Source organism: Perna viridis, chromosome 3 (assembly GCF_037379345.1).
Source record: "Perna viridis isolate PV_CMFRI_1.1 ecotype Kerala chromosome 3, ASM3737934v1, whole genome shotgun sequence".
NCBI classification, from domain to species: Eukaryota; Metazoa; Mollusca; class Bivalvia; order Mytilida; family Mytilidae; genus Perna; species Perna viridis.
Genome location: NC_142447.1, coordinates 48445580 through 48465814, shown reverse-complemented (window position 1 = coordinate 48465814; position 20235 = coordinate 48445580). Strand labels below are relative to the sequence as shown.

At 31.5% G+C, this 20235-nt stretch overlaps 1 protein-coding gene across 25 annotated transcripts in view; it reads left to right on the top strand.

Annotated features, from left to right (window-relative positions):
- The window catches only part of LOC148622678 (uncharacterized), a 58918-nt gene that overhangs the window by 6285 nt on the left and 32398 nt on the right, over positions 1-20235 (top strand). For 11 of the 25 annotated variants that reach the window (XR_015920681.1, XM_088572715.1, XM_088572714.1 and 8 more), the window contains exons 2-11: positions 2872-2934; positions 3361-3413; positions 4884-4931; positions 10528-10652; positions 11390-11484; positions 14313-14379; positions 16046-16069; positions 16822-16844; positions 18921-19020; positions 19735-19824. Coding sequence is in view for 24 of the 25 variants with exons in the window: in XM_088572715.1 (XP_088428841.1) it covers positions 2872-2934; positions 3361-3413; positions 4884-4931; positions 10528-10652; positions 11390-11484; positions 14313-14379; positions 16046-16069; positions 16822-16844; positions 18921-19020; positions 19735-19824 (688 nt within the window). In the remaining variant the exon portion in view is untranslated. The other 14 variants (XM_088572710.1, XM_088572706.1, XM_088572704.1 and 11 more) reach the window with 14 other exon arrangements.

The following is a 20235-nucleotide window of genomic DNA, read 5'->3' as shown; positions in this document are numbered from 1 at the left end:
AGCTAGAAAAGATCTATTTAAGTGTTTCCCCAAAACCTTAAACCCATTTGTTTATTATTTATTATTTATTATTACAATTTTTCTATAGGGCTTAATCTAAAACAATATTACTCAAAGCGCTTTACATCACATCACATGTTTAAAAATATACATACTAATAAAAAATAAAATACATTAACACACAAAAATATATCAGAGTAGTAAAACTTGGCTGGTTAATTATTAAAGTTCATAAATTGGAAATATTTACAGAAACAAGAAGATATATAAATGAATCATGGTCAAATTGAGTAAAAATATATTGAATAAATTTGGTAAAAAGTCTAAAATAAGTTTGCTATTTAAAAATTATCAAATAGAAGTTTAAAATTTGAGATCTTATAAAAAAATTAAAAATTAACTATTTCCAGTAAATAATATAATTTTGAAAAGAAATATATGTGCTAGTAAAACATACAATGTACACATTATAACAGAAACATATCACCAGTTAAAACAAAGGTTCAATAATCAAAAGCAAGCAAACGTCTATGGCACTAAGTATCACAGAAATGAATTTAAGGGCTGAAGAATGCTTGACAGAAAAAATGAGTTTTTAACTTCTTTTTGAAGATAGACACCGATTTTGCATTATGCAGTTCTTTTGGTAGTGCATTGCAAAGGGAGGCTGCCGCTTTATTGAATCTTCTATTGCCGTAGGTTTTGGTTCTCACAAAAGGAGTTACAAGTGTTAAGTTGTTTCAGACCTTAATGATCTTGATGGCCTGTATAAGTTTACAAGTTCACTTAGATATAGTGGTGCTTCTTGTTTCATGGACTTTGAAAACATACAACAGAATTTTGTATTGCACCCTGTACTGTACAGGCAAACAATGGATAGACTTAAGTGTCAGAGTAATGTGTTCATGTTTCTTTTTTCGTGTTACCACGCGCGCAGTAGTGTTCTGAACTCTTTGTAGTCTTTGAATGACACAAGCTGGTAGTCCATAAAGTAATGTGTTGCCACAATCCAATCGAGGGATAATTAATGAATTGACCAAAGTTTTACATGCATCCTCGTTCATGTACGGATGTATGCGGCTTATATTTCGAATTTGATAAAAACATGATCTCAACATTGAACTGACTTGTTGATACATTGACAGAGTCTTATCAAAATGAAACGCCTAGATTGCCTTAGCTATCCAATAAAAACTGGTTGATGTGTGAAGTTCATTAAAAATATTGGTACATCACCTCCATCAAATCAGTGCGTTATGTACCATGGGTGATGATCTTTGTCCTTTAACATTGACAGTCCATTAGTGATTTTTATTTACACAACAACTTCATGTCTAGACTGTAATTTTTACTTCCCTTTGTAGCAAACTTTTGCTTGTTAACATGTGGATAGGTTGCCTCAAGCTGCACAGTTTTTGAATACTGTAAAAGTATTATTGTTCGTGGGGAACAAATTTTCCTGGGTTCTGTAAACCACGAGATTTTGTTCCAAACAAAAGGAAATTTTTTTTTTGTCAGACAGAGTTTCAAATCCACAAATTCAGGAATCCACGACAAACATTTTTTCCCTAAGCCACAGAAATCGTTACCCACGAATAAAAGTACCTTCACAATATGACTTTAAAGTAAAACTCTTCCTGTTTCTTGATTTTTTTTAATATAATGGATCATCTCTTGGGTGATATTGTTTTGCCTTTCAAACTAAACATGATGTATCATCAGTCTATCATGAGAAATTTCACAATAGTGGCCCACAGATATGGGTTCCATCTAATACCTACATTTATATCCAGATTGATAGAAAGCATGTAAGGTTGTTGTAGTTTTGGGGTTTTGATCCTTTAGGATCAAAATACCTAATTTAAATGGTTCTTAAACATGTACTGGTTCAAATTAATTTCGTGAAATAGGTGAAATGAAACAAAATTTGTAAAATGTGTGTAAAGTTGAATACTATTAACTATTGATCTAAAGATTGACATTCAGTTTATACATATTAGAAAAAAAAACAATTCTGATAACAAATGTATTATTACAGTATCATTTTATATCTTTCTGGGCATGCTTCAATTTTCACAAGGATCAAAAACTCCAGTGATTACTGCACTTTGATTTCTATGTGGTGAGGGTAACATACTTCATAAATTACAGTTTATTTAACTGAGAAGACCAAAATTAGCCATGTTCTAGAAGTCTTTAATCAAGCTCACAACTTTTTGTTGAGATAATTTTAAACAAATGGTGACTAGGTTGTATTTAAACAAATTTCAACATTTTTGCTGAACAGATTTGCTTGCAAGTGTATACAAGAGTCATTGTAGAGGATACAAAAGTCTATACATGATTCATTGTATAGGAGACAATACTTGTTTTCTGACATTGTTTTCTCCAATTAGAATACTTAAAATGAAGGGTATACATTAAAATGTGCATGTGCCAATATTTGTATAAATATAGATGTACCAGTACATGTATAACTATGGATGTAACGGTACATGTATAGCCATGGATGTATCAGTACATGTATAACTGAATGAACCAGTTCATGTGTAACAATGGCTGTAACAGTACATGTATTTCATTCTTGTTACAAAACAAGTATATATATACCATAAACATTTAGAAATACTGCCATTTTTTAATTTATTCAATTGTATCATATTTTAAATTTAGATAGGTACAGTTAAATCATTGACATAGGCTATATACCTTTCAAGACAGACAGACCAAAAATATATTCTTGCATTATATAACTTCCTGTACTTACTGGTCTAATAGTTGGCCAAAACAGGAATCGTACCATCTTATGACTACATTGTACATTTTGTATGTTACCTTACTGTCAGAAATGTTGTTTTTTTTTGGTTACAGAACAGGTTTGGAGAATTTGTTCGGATGTTTAGAGAACATGGAATTGATGGGAACAGATTTGTTGTGAGTACTTATATTAAATCACTGACTTTGTTTGAGAAGATTTGATATTGACTATATTGACGAAAAATCTTTTGTTAAATGTGAAAATATTATTTGTAAAGAATGAAATAGTATGGATTATATTGCCATGACATCTTAAATGACAGAAAGGATAAGTTTTGTTAATTTCTGTTATTTTATTTATTTACATTACTGTAATGTACCATGATATGACATATTATGGTAGTTGACTTCACCTGTTCAAACAAAAATTTAAATTTTATTAGGGAATTCCCATTTGTTGTTTCCTAAACTTTAAAAAAAAAACCAAAATCGGAAACCTCTGAACAATTATTGTTCACAGTATAAGTAAAACCCTTATATAATTAATTATATATTTATATAAATATATTATCAATATGATGGATTTTAGATGCTTTCTTCCAGGAACTTACAGACTTGGATCTGACAAAGATTGGTTGTCCTATGAACAAACGAAGGTAATAGATTGATTAACAGACAACCAAATTATTAGTTTTCATTATAAATGACTTTTATTCTTATTATATGAAGATTCAGCTGCTATATAATGACACTGTCATCCTTTAGACAATTGGTTTTCACTTGAATACAAGTAAGAGAATTTTGATAAAAAAATGAAGGTTAGTGTATGCATTGACTTTAGGGTTTAAAGCCTATTCTTTGAAGGAATAAGGAATAGAAAGGGGCATTTTATGAAATTTAATTATAGTGTACAAATTTCTATGAAATTTTATCACAAGGTTCTGATATAAATCAGCTTTGGATTGATTTTGGTGCTTATGACCTAATTGTGAAGGAATTAGGGTCAGAAACAGCCCAAAAACATATCCTTTCCTGCTTTCCAGGCAATAATTGGTGTAAAAATATGTGGATCACTATGAAACTGAGTTAGGGTCAAAGGAAGTTTTCAAAGGACCACAAATAATTAGCAGTCTTATAATAGTATTAAGCTGTCTTCATGGTTTTGGTGTTGGCAAATGAATTGAGTATTTATAATGACTTGAGTAAGAGGTTTTGGATCTCTTTGAAATTTTATCGCATTGTGCCATGAGTATACAAATGTAAGTGAATAAATGTGTATTGTAAGATGTAATATTATTGTACCACAAAGTGCTTGTATTGATTTTGGGTGTTGAGACTTGAATCAATTAGGAATGGAGGGCAAAGAGAGGTCAGCAATATTACAAGCATTTTCCTGATGTCCAGATAGTAAATAAAGTATGTTTAGGAATCTGTAAGGTTACAAGGTGCCAAACCACATAAAGAAGGCTGGGATTGATTTTATCATGTTTTTCTAGGCAATATGATTCTGGTCAAATCCTTATCCTGTTTTCAATCCAAATTTAGAGCTGTATTAATCTCGAATTTTGTGTCCATACTTGCCCCAACTGTTAAGGGTTCAATTTCTGCAGTCATATCAAGCCATCAAAGCATTTCACTGATTTATTTAAGGGGTTATGGTCCTAACATTTAGAAGTAATAGGCAAAAAGTGGATCAGTAATATGTTTTTCTTAAAATTTGCATGAACTGCTTATTTATTGTCTTTTTGCAAATTTAAAAGTTCTTTAACCACTGATATTCTTTTCAAAAACTTATGCTTTGTTTAACATTTAATTTTACAATTTTTTAATTTTTAAAGAGTAAAACTGCATAACATGGAAATGTTATTCTTTTACTTGCCTTCATTATTTCTAATTCCCAAAAAGTTTGCAAATTTCCACTGAACATAGTTATGGTCAATACAACCCTGTTTTATTTTAGATTTTGAACTTTTCGTGACATGATTTTGGTTTTAAATTTCAGGAAGTTACCACATGTCATGAAATAATAAGAATTAAAATTTGAAATAGACTGAGTCAGATGTATGTGTATATGGATAGTTTCAGTGAAAGTTTTAATATGAAAATGTATTTTATTGATATTTTAGGGACCTACTGAAATTGATAAAAGAATTACCAAAGCCAGAACCATCAAGGTTGGTATATGCTGTTTTGTTTTGTATTTTTCATAATCTTTTATACTTATATCTCATTTACTGTCTTAACTGATACACTGATGTTTATATTCCCATGCTCAGTTAGATTTGTTAGATAGGGGGGATGAAGTGATTTTCAGGTTTGTCTGTTTTGTCATGCTTTCTGGTTCCAGATGATGATGAAAATACTGTGTTACCAAATTTTTCTAACTTAAAAACAGTGTTTAAGCTCATAGTTTATGTATTCATCCTGGAGTTGTGGCCTTTTTTTCACTTTTAAATAAAACAAAATTTGAATAAATTTCATGCATTTTTGGTTTTCACTGTCTATCTAAATCACTACAGCAACAAGAGCTTGCTATATTATCTTTCTTTTCTGATTGACCAGGGTATTATGCACAAAAATAAATATTTATAAAAAGAGTATTGTGATTCAGTTGAATCAGTGTGATAGAAAATACAATGTAATTATTTGATAGGTATGAGTTACCATATAATGATACCGTGTCTTTCAGACTCATATATTTGTATTATTGGTAGTTCCCAGTGTATTTTTGTTATTTTAAAAAAAATTCAAACTACAATCTCATTAAATAGTTGTACTTGTTTGTTTCATTTGATATAGAAATACTCACATTATCACCTCCAATATACTAATATTTTAATAAAAGATGTTCCACTGGTGATCAATTGATGACAGAATAACCAACAATATTAGTGAATTTTCTGCAGCAAAAGCTAAAAGTTACTTAAAATTTGTTGTGATTTGTTTTTTATTCAGTCTATTTATAAAAAAAAAAAAAAAAACATTGTTCCACCTTTATTCTTTATACAATTTCAACTGAAAGAATATCTTTTCAATAAAAAAGTATCTGAGGCTTATTATCCCAAACTTCTGCCTGTCCTACTGTCTGTTCATCAATCTTTTTATTTATAAATGTTAAAATGTTGCACGATAACTTGAAACTTCTTAAATTGAGTTATTTAAAACTTGAAAATTGTTTATTATATTGGTCTTAAACTTTGCATACTTTTGGTGATTTCCAAACTTTGCATACTGTTGGTGATTTCCAAACTTTGCATACTTTTGGTGATTTCCAAACTTTGCATACTTTTGGTTATTTCCAAACTTTGCATACTTTTGGTGATTTCCATTCATCATTTATTGAACTTCCAAAATAGCTGGTTGTTTTCCATGTGTTGTTTCTTATCTTAAAATCAAACTTAATAGTGGAGTATGATGGTCTTGAGGTCTGTATGATTATGACTGAATATCAGACATTTAAGTTTTGGAGTTTAATTAATTTTTCTTTATTAATGGGGTGGTTTTTTTTAATGTTATGTTTTATCACAAAAAATGCTTTATTTGAATTGCTTCCAACTTTATACAGCTGGCAATTTTAATAGTCTCAAGTTCTGAATAATTTTTGGTGAGAATTCAATTATTATATGCCCATCTAAGACTGGACGTATTATGATATATGGTTGTCTTTCCGTCTGTCCGTTCGTCATCAACAATTCAGACAATAACTCAAAAACAATTTCACCAACTTTTATGAAACTTTGGTGAATTGTTCATTTTCTATGACGTAAGTTCCCTTTTGATTTTTATAAATTTCGGATTTATTGTTTCCGTGTTATGAATTTTTATACTTAAAAAAAGGGGGATTTTCAAGCTTTCGGACAATAACTCAGAAACACTTTCATCAACTTTTATGAAACATTGGTGAATTGTTCATATCTATTGAAATAAGCTCCTGTTCAATTTGTATAAATGTCAAAATTTTACTCTTTAAAAAATGGCATTAACGGCCACAGAAATTTATTAATTGAAAAATCATTGAAAACAGACCACTTGTTATGATAGTGCCAAATATTTTGTGCATTTTTATTCACTTTTTTGGAGGGTGGATGGGGTGGGGGAGGGTATTTGACAGGGCTGCCAATATTTCTAGTTGATTATATAACTTCATTAAAAGCATAAGGCAACGGGCGTATCATGTGCTTAAAGCGCAGCTCTTTATTATTCTGTGTTGTTAAATTTTAACACTAAAATTGAGTTGAAATTGTAATGTTGAAATTATGATGATTTCAATTTCTGTATTCTTTTTAATGAAAATCCTTTTTTATTGAAAGTTATAGCAGTTGTTCAGGTTGCTTCTAGGCATATTTGTCTGTCTGTTGGTCCATACATCTTGTACATATACAGGTTCTTATATTAAGTTATTTGAAGCTTTTGACTATTTTTTTGTATAACATGCACAATTGTACCAGTACATGTATGCCATTTTTTGCAACAATAAAGTTTAATTTATTGGCAAATTAAAGTTTTATTTAGGTTCAAGTTAACTGCAATTTGACACAAAAGCACTGAACCACTCACAATACTTACATGAGCAGTCAATGTTAGCCGTTCTAATATTACAGGAACTTATAAAGCTATTGAAGGCTTTACCAGAATAATACTTCACATGCTTAATAATTTTTAAATCTTTCTAATTAATATGTTTCTAACATATAATTAATTTGTTCTAATTGCCATATATAGGTATAGGAGAGTCAAGAGACTTATCAGACAAAGACGACATACTGTTGTCTCAGTTATATATCAGTCTGTAGACAGGTATCTCTTTCTACTGGACTTAAGGTTGCATGATATTTTTACAGCACATACAATGATGGTGTTCAGCAGATAGAGTTGATCTTACCTTGATTAAATGACTGTCACCTAATGAACTGCTTTAGATATTTGGCTAGGAGATGTAAACTTTCTATCAGACACAGATACCATGGAACGACAGAAAATTCTTAACCTTGTGGTCAATTATTCAGTTTACTTTTAGTAATAGTTCATCAGGTAGGTGTCATTTAATCAAGGGGATATCTGCTATTTCCTGAACGTCATCATTGTATGTGCTGCAATAGTTTGACTACATTTTACTTTTAATTTAAAAATAAATATTTGTTTTTTGCATGAGGTTTTAGGATATTGTTGTATTGGGATGTTGATAAAGTTTTGTATTAAAGTACTTTACAATATGAAAGAGGCTGGAAGCTGCTGAAATATTTAAAGAATAGTTGATAATTATATATGTCTATAGGCAACTATCTACTCAAGCCTCACACATGCTGTATTTACATATATGCTCAAGGTTAAGGTTATCCAAGACTTTATTGTCAGAATTGGTGTCATGTTTTAGATTGTATATTCAAAGACTTATATCGGTAGATGCTTATCAGTATAGATATGTTTTATTTATTAAACTGACTTTCAAATTACGGTATTGACATAGAGGTTTACCTGTGATTGTCAAATGAACATTATCCAGGAATATCAATTAAAAGAGTTTTGGGAGTACATAAGTAATTTAAGATTTAAGTTATATTGGAACATTATTTTATTGATGTATTTTCACTGTTGATAAAATGGCCTTTTATTTTATGATATTCTGTTGATATGATTTACTATACATTGAACCCTTTGCAGTGAAGTATAAATTTTACTAAGTGTTTGCAAAATGCAATATTTTTTCTAGAAATGTTTTTCAGAAAATTTTGAAGGAGAAAACAATTAAATTGATTTGGTTTACTTTGTTGGAGTAGGTGATAATAAAACATGGAATTCTTATTTGTTAATTGCCAGAGTTGATTGTAGTAAAGCCTGAAGATCTATCGGCTGGTGTTAATTGTCGAGGTTCTTGGTATTAAAACTTGGGGATGTTTTGTTGTTAATTGTCAAAGTACTTGGTATTCTTCTTCTTCTTGTCATTCGCCATTACACTTGAATGCCAGTCTCCTCAACAAATCTGGCCGTCTTCTGTAGATCTTCCACAGATCCATGCAGTTTCTCTGTAATGGGGGATGGTTTATCCCATTTCTTCTCTCTCTGTGCCTGGTGTAACTTGCACGTCTGCAGAAAGTGTCCTGTATTCTGCTCTGCTTCTCCACAGGGACACATAGGTAATGGTATGACCTTCAGAACTCTGTACAGATGTTGGTTGAGTCTGTTGTGTCCTGTCCTGAGCCTGAAGATTGTATTTTGCTCAAATCTTTTTAGTTGTTGGTAGCTATCTTGCTTCTGAGGGGTATTGTGCAGAGACTTGATGATGGTCTTCATCTCTGTGTAGCAGACAGGATTTTCAACTTGCTGTTGTTGAGCACCTTCCTTTGCTAGCTTATCTGCTTTTTCATTTCTGTTGATTCCACAATGTGAAGGTATCCACTGTATGGCAGTTTTAAGGCTCTTGATGGAATAAATAGCTCTTTCAAGTTGTGGTAGTTTGTTGTTGGTCAGTGCTTGTATTACGGAGAGGGCATCTGTTAGGAATAGTACTTGCATATTTTCTGTGGTTTCCTTCATGTAATTTGCTGCATGGATGAGTGCTTCTTCTTCAGCCTTGTAGTTGGTATTGCCATTGACTGTTGTACTCCATTTGGGTATTCTATGTAGATACCGGCCCCTCCTTTTGTTGTCACATTTGTGGCTGAACCAACTGTGTAATCTCTTGCCCATAATTCTGATGGATATTCTTCTTCCAGTATGCTCATTGTTACGGTCTTTCTGACGATGTTTGATCGTTCATCTTTGGCACTGAGTAACAGAACTGTTGTCTGAATGGTTACATTGTCCTCCTTCTCTACATATAGATTGTCATTCATTATGTATGTTTACATTTTATTTTGGAACTTTCATACCTTCCCTCAACAGGGCAGGGTAAAAATGATCCTCATGTCCATGTCAGGGTGTATAGTGTTCAGGGTGTTAAATGGTCCTTTTGTCCATGTCAGGGTATTTAATGGTCCTTTTGTCCATGTCAGGGTATTTAATGGTCCTTTTGTCCATGTCATGGTATTAAGTTGTCTTTGTGACAATGTCAGGGTGTTTGATGGTTGTTTTGTCCATGTTAGGGTGTTTAATGGTCCATTTGTCAATGTCAGGGTGTTTACTGGTCCTTTTGTCCATGTCAGGTTGTTTACTGGTCCTTTTGTCCATGTCAGGGTGTTTAATAGTCCTTTTGTTCATGTCAGGGTATTTAATCATTGTTTTGTCCATGTCATGGTGTTGTGGTCTTCGTGTCAATGTCAGGGTGTTAAATGGTTGTTTTTTTCATGTCATGGTGTTTAATGGTCCTTTTGTCCATTTTTGGGTGTTTAGTGGTCCTCATGTACATTTCCGGTTGTTTAATGGTCCTTTTGTCCATGTCAAGGAGTTAAGTGGTCCTCATGTCCATATCAGGTTTTTCAATGGTCCTTTTGTACATGTTAGGGTGTTTGATGGTCTTTTTTTTCATCTTTTGGTGTTTAAAGGTGCTTTTGTCAATGTCAGGGTATTTAGTGGTCATCGTGTTCATATTAGGGTGTTTAGTGGTCCTGTTGTGTATGTCTGGTTGTATAATGGTTCTCTTGTCCATGTCAGGTCGTTAAGTGGTCATCATGTCCAAAGCAGGTTTTTTAACGGACCTTTTGTCCTTGTCAGGTTATTACAGATGAAATATGATTTATAGTGTTTATTACTCAGGAGTTCTTGCCCTTATCACTGCAAACGTTTTGAATGCAGTAGTTTCTATGACCGGCACATAAATGATTTGTCTTACAGAGTAAGAAATGTGATACAACAGAGAGCACCTGCAACTCCAGACAGAGATTACCAACATAAAACTCGCCAGACAAGACCACCACCTCCACTTCCATCAGATCCTCAACCACAAACAAATAGTGATGGTAAGTTATTACATACACTGTTTGAAATTGTGTCTAAATTTTATACCATGTGAGATTTGTGTTATCTATTTCTTACTGTACCATCAGTAATATTTCCAATATGAAATATGGTTCAAAGCAAGTTCAGGATTTCCTTTGACAGCGTAAAACATGAATAAGTGTGTGTAACTTGTCAATTGCTGTCATTCCTTATGTATTGTAATACCCACTTGCTTGTAATAAGTTTACAGCAGAGGCATATTTTGTAGCATCTATGAGTTATTAGAATAAATAATTTTACCATTCTGCAATGAAATTAACTACTTGCCAGATCTGTGAAGACATGTTTCACAGCTATTACTTTGGTCTAATACCAAGGAAATAATGTTATAACCTGTGTTCAGCCTTATGAAATCTCTTTGTATTGATCTCACAGCCTGGTTTCATAAGTGTCAAAGATTTACACACACACAAAAGATATTTTTAATGACATTTAGATCTGAGAACTATATCAGTTTCATTTCTCAAATTGAGGTTTTCCTAGATTCCAGAGAGTTTCCTTAAGTCTTCAATTACCAGTGATCTGACAATATTTATGTTCAGGAAAGGTATGGTAAGAAAGTCTGTTTTCTTTATTGTAGCAGCCACAGCTTGTTTCTAGGAAATATTACTGAAATATTCTTTATCATCATTTAATCCTCACTTTGTTTATTTGTTAAAAAAATGTTATGTTCTATACTGATTTGCTATGATACTAGCAGACGACAGTGATGAGGAGGGTTCTGGACCAGAAGATGATTATGAGTGGGCTCCATCAGATTTTTCTGATGTGAGTTCTGAAGACGACACAGAGGTACGGAGTTAGTCAATGTTACTGGTCATATCATGGAAATGTAACTGAGTTCACAGATGTATAACAAGATTTGTACAATTTTGGCAGAATGTTAGGTTTTGAAAAGTATCTCAGTGGAAAATGGCAATGTTTGAAAGGCTTGGATTAACTTGAAAATGAAGATATATTTTACAACATATAGATCTGAGAACTACATCAGTTTCATTTCCAAGTTTTATTTTTGTGATTGTGATATGCTCAGACGTTAGTCAAAAGCACAGGGCATTACTTAAATCTGACATGATACTATTTGAAAGGCTGAAACAAATAAAAAACTGAACTTTTGACTAACTTTAAGCAAATGCTATTTAATTGACACAGTTTTGTTGAATATTTTTTGTTTAATAATTGTGTTAGAATCTATAATAGAGTCTGAGTCAGAGGATGAAGATTGCCAGTGGTACTCTGATTTTGAGTCATCAGAAGAAGAGGTATTTTGCATGTTGCTATGGCAACATCAAAAAGTTTGATGTCTTCAAAACCATATAATTCCATCCCTTTATCCTTTAAGGATACTAAACAGATATTGCTTTATTGTTTGACAGTGTATTACTGCTTTTAGCTCACATATTTGTTGCTTAAGTATTTTGTGCAGTTCTAGCTAGAATCAGTCATTTTTTTAGGAACAATTGATTAGAAGCATTTTTGCATGTTATGTCTACAGTTAGATCAGCTGATCTAAGAATTTCTATTGGCTTGTATAATTTAACCTATACCAGACTGAAGATTAGAAAAGGAAGTATTAAATTTATCTCAAATAATACAGGGGGAACTAAATATAGGAGCAGCCCTAACTGTCATGTGAATTTTCTGAATTTTACTTGGAGCTGTACTTTATATGCTGCTTAGATATTAAAGCTATATTACCTTGCTCATATTTTCTGTATTTGATTTATAGCATAGAGCTAGGTGATTTAGGGATGTTGGTGGAACAAAATTTTCTTGTTTTTACTTTTAAAAATAGAAAACATCTCATCTGGACAAATCTAACTGTTTCCTACATTTCACTAAAAGTTTTCTTTTAATGGTTTCATTTCCATTACTGTATTTAGAAAACTCGTGAAAACTGATAAAATGGTACACCACCCTTATCTGATTCATCTTCATGGTTATATTTTCATGATTATTATTATAACATCTTTGAAATTTATACATTTATGAACTTTATTTACATTTTTAAATGAAAAAGAAAACCTTATTCTATTAATTGTGTGTAAAAAATTACCTGTAAACCCCAATATACAATCTGATACCTATATATACCACATAATAATGTTGTGCACCTCCTATCCTTTTTTCCTCAGAATGACTTTTTGAGGTTTCCTGATGTAAAAGAATTGTCATTGAACCATGGGACCATCTTCTCATCTGCAACTCTTCTTTAAAATCCTGATGAGAGTATCATGAGACAGATTTTTATTGTTGGTTGTATTGTTGTATTTTCCAAACACTGTCCCAGGTTAGGGGAGGGTTGAGTACTTACAAACATGACCCCCCTTCCCCCACATACTTCATGTGCCTGTCCCACACCAGGAACCTGTAGCCCAGTTGTTGTATTTCATGTTCAGTGTTATTCGTTTTACATTTTTTTCTATAGATTCTGTCAATATAATGAATAGTTTCAAATTATTTATTTTTTGGGCCTTTTACAGCTTGCTTTATGGTATGGGATTTGCCCATCATTGAAGACAATTTGGTGATCTGTAGAAGTTTAATTCTTTGTTACTATACATTTGGTGAATGACTATGTCATTGGCAATCTTACCAAATCTCCTATTTTTGGTCTTTGTCCCTAGATTGCATTCTTTTGATTACCAGTATAACCTTGGTTCCCTTGATTACTCTTTTATATTTTGCACATGATGATGTTGTGCTTGTTTTATTTTGTTTTTTTCATCTGAATGAATATCAGTGTTTCCTATATGTATGTTTGGGGGAGGGGAGAGGGGCTATCAACAAGTGAACTTTGTTCACATTTTTTCTAGTTTTTGTTTGTTTGTTACTTTGTATTATAAAAATAAACTACGTTGTGTAAAAATGGATTTGTTTAGTGGCCATTATTCAAAGATTAATTGTTGTACTATTTCTTTCTAGGAACAAATAATCACAATTTTATGGCACACTATAAATAACTTGAGGAGAACATGCTTCAAGATTTTTTTGCAAATTGACATACAAATATTTTGATTTAATTTCATAATGCAATTATATCCAACTCAGTGAGTGGGTAAATGTTGGAATCACCTTGTTTGTCAGTCTAGCAGTCCAAATTTTGTTACAATTATCTTGACCCCCATTTAATGGTTTTTTTTCAAATTTGGCTTTATATACCAGGGCATACAAGTGAGTTTGATTGCTATCCAATATTAACCACTGGTTTTTGTTGGACTTTGCTATCTTTCACTGTATGGAATTATAGAAAACATTTGTTTTACTAAAATCTCGGCTCCCATTCGACAGATTGATTTCAAATTTGCTATGTGGCTTTATAAAGATGGGGCATACATAATAATTTTGGTTGCTATCTAATATTAACTTCCTGTATGGGTGGGGGTTTACCTAGCGCAATAATGCATGCAACTCCATGTTATAATAGGTAAAAGATAAATAATCCTTGATAACATCACTGTCTCATAGTAAAATTATGCCCATGAGATGATTGATGAAGGCATTTTTTCCAGTGAAATAAAATGTTTCTTCTAAAATTGAATTTAAAGAAAGACAATAGCATGCTGCTGAGGAAGGAGGAGGATACCTATTCTGTTTCATATGATGATTTATATTTATAGGATTATATGAATCCTTCACATGAAGTAGAAGACATGCAGTGGAAACAGTTATCTTCACAGCCTCCAGGTAATGTATTATACGTGTACCTGTATACAAGCCTTTGGTTCTGGGTATGATAAATGTTTTTAATCAGTGGAAGTACTGGTAGTATACTGATTAATGTAATGAAGGAATTGTTCATTATGTTTATATTCAATGTAAATTTTGATGTGTAGATATATTTTCTATTTTCCAGTATATTATATGAAAATTTGATTAAAGAAGAAATTTAAAAGTAATTGAAAATTGTTTCCTGTAGACTTCCATAGTAATTTTATTCATTTTTGTTCTAGTCCATAATAAGTCCTTGTCCTTTTCTGTCTATCTGTTAGATTTCCACACCTCTTTTTTATTATTTTTAATATGAATCTTATATACAAAGGCTTTGAGAACTCTGATGTGTTAACCCAGCAGTTAACACATAAGGGTCTATTGACTATTAATTTTAGATCATTATTAATAGAATATTTTTAAAGGACATCCTGTAAGTTTGAAAAGAACTGCATATTCACCTTTAACTTCATCTTTGGGTCTTCTAAAAATAAATATTGACAAAAATACATAAATTACAAAATTAACCAAAAAAAATCTTCTGCACTTTTGCAAATTTTATATCGAAATCTACTATAAATGTTCCACAAAGGGTAACTCCAGAATTTCTTTCAAACAAATGCATGTAAGATTAGGGTTCTCTTCTCACATTTATCAAAGAAATTTAGGTATTTTTTTTATAATCTTTTAAAAGTTCACCAACATTAAGACTTAGTGTTTTGATGTCAAGTTTAGTGCATATTGATTTTTTAATTAAAATTTGAAGAATGTCTATTCAAAGAGTAATCAAGGGAACCAAGGTTATAGCGGTAATCAAAACATATCCTTCTAGAGAAAAATTAGGAAACTCTGTAGATAGGAAACACATAACAGGCATGTTCTTAATTATTAACAAATTTCATGCACAGATGCCTTACTTATTTGCTTATTCTCACCATTGACCATGCATTATCAACTGTTATTAAAAAAATCATCTTCACTGGTCTATAAACAAGAATGCATCAAAACTTGTCAAATATGTTCAATATTTATTGTACAACCTAGTTTTATCAGAACATGTGTTTGGTTTGGGTAATGATATATTTTTTGTCTGACCTCATTGGAGCATGTTGTGTTTCAGTTTAAATACAAATTTAAGGCTCTTTCTACCTGGTCATCAAACATATTACCTGTGTTTTTGTTTTAATTATGTTAATAAAGCTATGTTACTTTGTTTCTACTGATGACATGTTACACATTTGCATATGCCATTTTGGGGAAAAATATTATGAAATAACAAAATTTTATGAGCAACAAATTTGTTCACAAACAAATTTATCCTCCATTTTAACATATCTTTAAGTCAGTTTGATTTTGATGAATTCTTTTGGATAAATGTAAAGTGAGGAGCGACTGGACACTATTTTGTTTGAAATATACTTAATTAACATATGTGGAATTTTTTGTTATTATTCCAGTAGAGGAAAAGTCTGATTTTTAGTTAGGAAATGTTAAATTATTTTCAGATTTTTGAAATGGACAATGGACCTTTAAATTTCTACAATATACAGGTAGAAAAATGCTTAAAACTACATTTAGAACCAAATGTTAACAAATATTTTTCAATCCAACCATACTTATATACTCATTTCAATATTGAAAGGGAGGAGCAAAGATAAGTATAAATGTAATGTTGGTCTTTATTTGTTCTATTATCATTACCTTTATACAGGATGATATATGCATGTAAACCCCTGTATGGTAACCTTATGGTGTAGGAACATGTACTCTATATTTTGTCATATATAGAATCATTTTTCACATATTAATACTGGTATATTCAAGTTAATATTTAAAGGTTTCACAAGAAGAAAAAAAAATGTTAACTGAGGCTAAAAAAAATAATAGTCTTGTTTCTTGCTACCAGCAGGAAAAAATAGTGTAGGTAGTTTGGGATTTATATTATTTTTATGGGTAGTGTGGGATTTATTTTTATGGGTAGGTAGTTTTGGATTTATTTTTATGGGTAAGTAGTTTAGTAGGAAACAAACATATTTTTTTTTGCCTTATTTCTAAGGAAATGTCAGTTTGTTCAAGAGAGTATATATTTCGTGATATTCAATTTTCACAAGGCAAAAGTTGTTAAACCTGTTTCAGAATTGATAGAATTGACTTTGAGCTATTTTAAGTTACTCTATTATACACCTCATATTTCTTACACCATACAGCTTTAGTCATACATTTTTCTTGTGTTATGAAGGTGTGCTTAAGAAGTCAGTCCTAACAGTATTGACCAAGCTATTGTAATCATGATCTAGTCCTTGCAATCATGACCAAGTCTTTATTATGATCAATTCTTGCAGTCATTAACAAGGCATAGTCATTTTTTCTTTCTTGGTTCTTTTTGTTCCACAAAAAATGTAATACCTTTATTCACAGCTTATCTGGATTTAATACGTTCTGTGAGTTTTATAATCCAAATCTTTGAGAAACTCTCCTTTCCAATACACTGCTGCTAAATCCCAACTGCACTTGTTCTAGCATATCGGATACATTTAAATTTAGTAACATAACTCAATGTCACATGAACCAGTGAAGTTGACATATATGTTAAACTGTAGGTGCAACTAATACAATCTGATTCACTGGAAGTTGTGAGAACCCTGATTCATTAATTTGTTCAGCTAGATTGTTAATAAACCCATTCTCAAAGATACATTGTAAATACAAAACATAACAAACTGTGAATATTTGAAGTCAGGTGAAATGAATGGCAAAATAAAATATTTTGAACAAAAATTCAACAAGTCTTAAACTATGACCAAATTATTCTTTCTGGTCGAATTTTGCCAGATTTGCTTAATCAGCTGCTATATAAGTAGGTAAATAATAAAAGGAAAATAGGCTACGAAAAATATAATCATAAGGTTTCAAACGATATGAAAATCCTGTCGTTGAAAAAGACATATTTATTTTAATTTATGATAATTATTACAGCAATAATTAGATTCATTGCAATGTTAATCGAACTGTACCTTATAAGAGAGTTTTTGACATGGGACATGACAGAATGACTGTAATATAATGTAAACTACGTCCAATGAAGTATGACACAGTTATCCATCAACAACATATCAAAATTTATATTCTGTTAGTCAGGATGAATTACTTGGGTTTACTAACATCATGATTCATTATGGTCACTTGAAATCTATTTCTAATGTTTTTTTATAGGATTATCTAACTTTTCTCTGATTGTGTACCCACTCAGTTTCTTAAATTTATTATTTCATTATGATGAAAACTGAGAAAAAGTCAAGACATTGTTCCTCAGGAGACTTAAGCTGTTTAAAAATGAAATTTTTTGAAAAGAAGAAAAAGTTCAATAAAAATAGGCAAAGGAGTGCAAGTTTGCCACCTAACAATAGGATTGAAATCATTATAAAAGATGGGAGAACTGTGCGTGGTGTATTTAGGAATAATTCCTCAGGACATTTAATAACTGATCGACGTCCAACAAGAGTGTATTCCAAACCGGACAAATTATCTACATGTGTAGGTGAGAATTTAATACCTGAAGGACAAAATACAAGTGTATAATAATATCCTCTGGTTTGATTTATTGGTACATGTATGGTTTGTTTTAGGCATTATTTAGTTATCTGTATCATATTTTGTTTTATAAGCTGCTAGTCTGAGAAGAATGATAATGATAGAGAATGTGAAACCCAATGATTAAAATTCATTATTGCTTACTCCTATTTTAACATTACCCGTATTTGTGAAAGGGAAATTATTTTTTTATTTTGCCAACTTATTAAATTGACATATAAACAAATCTGTGTACAAACATCTAAATATCAATAGTAAATAATTCATAGGTTTTTTCTTGTCATCATCATAGAATGAATTATATTTATTTGCTTTTCTTGCACCACCAGTCCACCATATTACTAATAGCCTAGACTGTTACACATTTATACAATTAACAATATATAAATGAAACATAACCAAAACCTATGAATAACATAAAGAAATTCTACCATTTCAAATACATTTTATATTTGACACTACTAACCTCTTTAGGTGTAATAGATGGAAGGAAATATAACCTTATCTTTCACAAATTAAATGAGTAATTACAGGTAAAAACGTCAACTATTATCATAATCACTCTGATTACACACCTGCTCATTTATGACAATATATTTTTATTATTATCAATATCTGCTGGTGGTTGTGAATTTCTAATTGTTCTAATTTTTTACATGAATAATGATTACACATTGTGTTAGCAATAATAAACCTCCAGAAGTTGTCGTGCTTTATGTCTTATAATCTTCTTTAAGACCAAAGTTTCAGTACCTTTGTTGCCATTTCTCAAAAGCTGCTCCACTGAAATTCAAACTAGATTTTAATGAAATAATTGTAATGGGCATTTATAGGTGATTAAGGATTAGAAGAAAATCACATGGTTCTTGCTTTGCTTCATTTATGATGTTTTATCTTGTGTATCATTTCCATTTATACATGCCAAGGATCACATGTCTGGTTCACAATCATCTGATAGTTTAGTTGACAAGTTGAAATCTGCCCTGATCAGTCGACAGAAAGTACTACAAGGAGAAGAAGATGAAGGTGCGATGTCACTGTCCACTCTCTATCCTATCCATTCACATCATATCACTTGCCATTTATAGTAGCTAGATTGTCCTTAATTGTTTGGTGGTGCTATGTTCAAGGAAGACACATGGACACAGATATCTCTATTACTATATCTATATTGATTGATCATCTGTTGGTTATGTGAAGTTTGTCTTGTTTGGTGCATGCATGTTAATGATTCATTCATATGCATGCAGTTGGAATACATGGTAATATTATTCAATGTCTTGACAGAATATTATAAAAGGAAAAGACTGAAAAAGAAGATGACTGAAGCTTGTGGTCATGATAGTATGTTCTGCAGTTATAATCTTGACTACTCAGCATGGGTTGTATTGGAAATGAACAATGCAGAAAAAAATATTCTGTCAATAATAAAAATTATTGCAACGGCTATTTATAATATTACAGTTTTCTGCAGTGGAATCGTATGTACATTTCATTGTCATTTGATTCAGGATTTTTTGTTTTCTATATGTACAGTTTTTTTTTATTTTGATTTTTTCCAATGGTAAGATGTTAAATAATAGGAATAGAATGAAAAAAGAAAGATTTGTTTCTGGCTTTCATAAGCTGTCGTCATCTGCATAACTTATATGGATGTGGTAGAATCATATGTATATGTATTATGAGCCTTTAGTGATAGTTGGTTTCCTGTATTTCTGACTGATTATAATAAACTTTCAGCTGAAGATTCTGATGGATCAGCAGCATCCTATGAAGAACCTGACCCTCAGGCAGCACCACCTGTAGTCCCTGGCCGACCAGGAGTCCTAGGTAAGAACCAGTCACTCAGGCAGCATTGTCTGTAGTCCCTGATGGACAAGGAGCCACAGGTAAGGACCAGACTCTTAAGTAGCTCAATCTGTTGCTACTGTCAAAGCAGGGGTATCAAGTAAAAATCAGTCACTTGGTTAGCATCATCTGTGGGCTCTTGCCAAACATGAGTCTTGTGTAAGAACCAGTCTCTGAGGTAGCTTTATCTGTTGTCCTTGACCATACAGGAGTCTCAGGTAAAAACCAGTCATTCTGGTAGAACCATCTGTAATCCCAGGTAAAAACCAGTCACTTTGATAGCAATATCTGTAGTCCGTGGTCAGACAGGAGTACATGTAAGAACTAATCACTCATGTAACTCTACCTGTAGTTCCTGACAAAGGAGAAGTCTCAGGTTATAACCGATCTTTC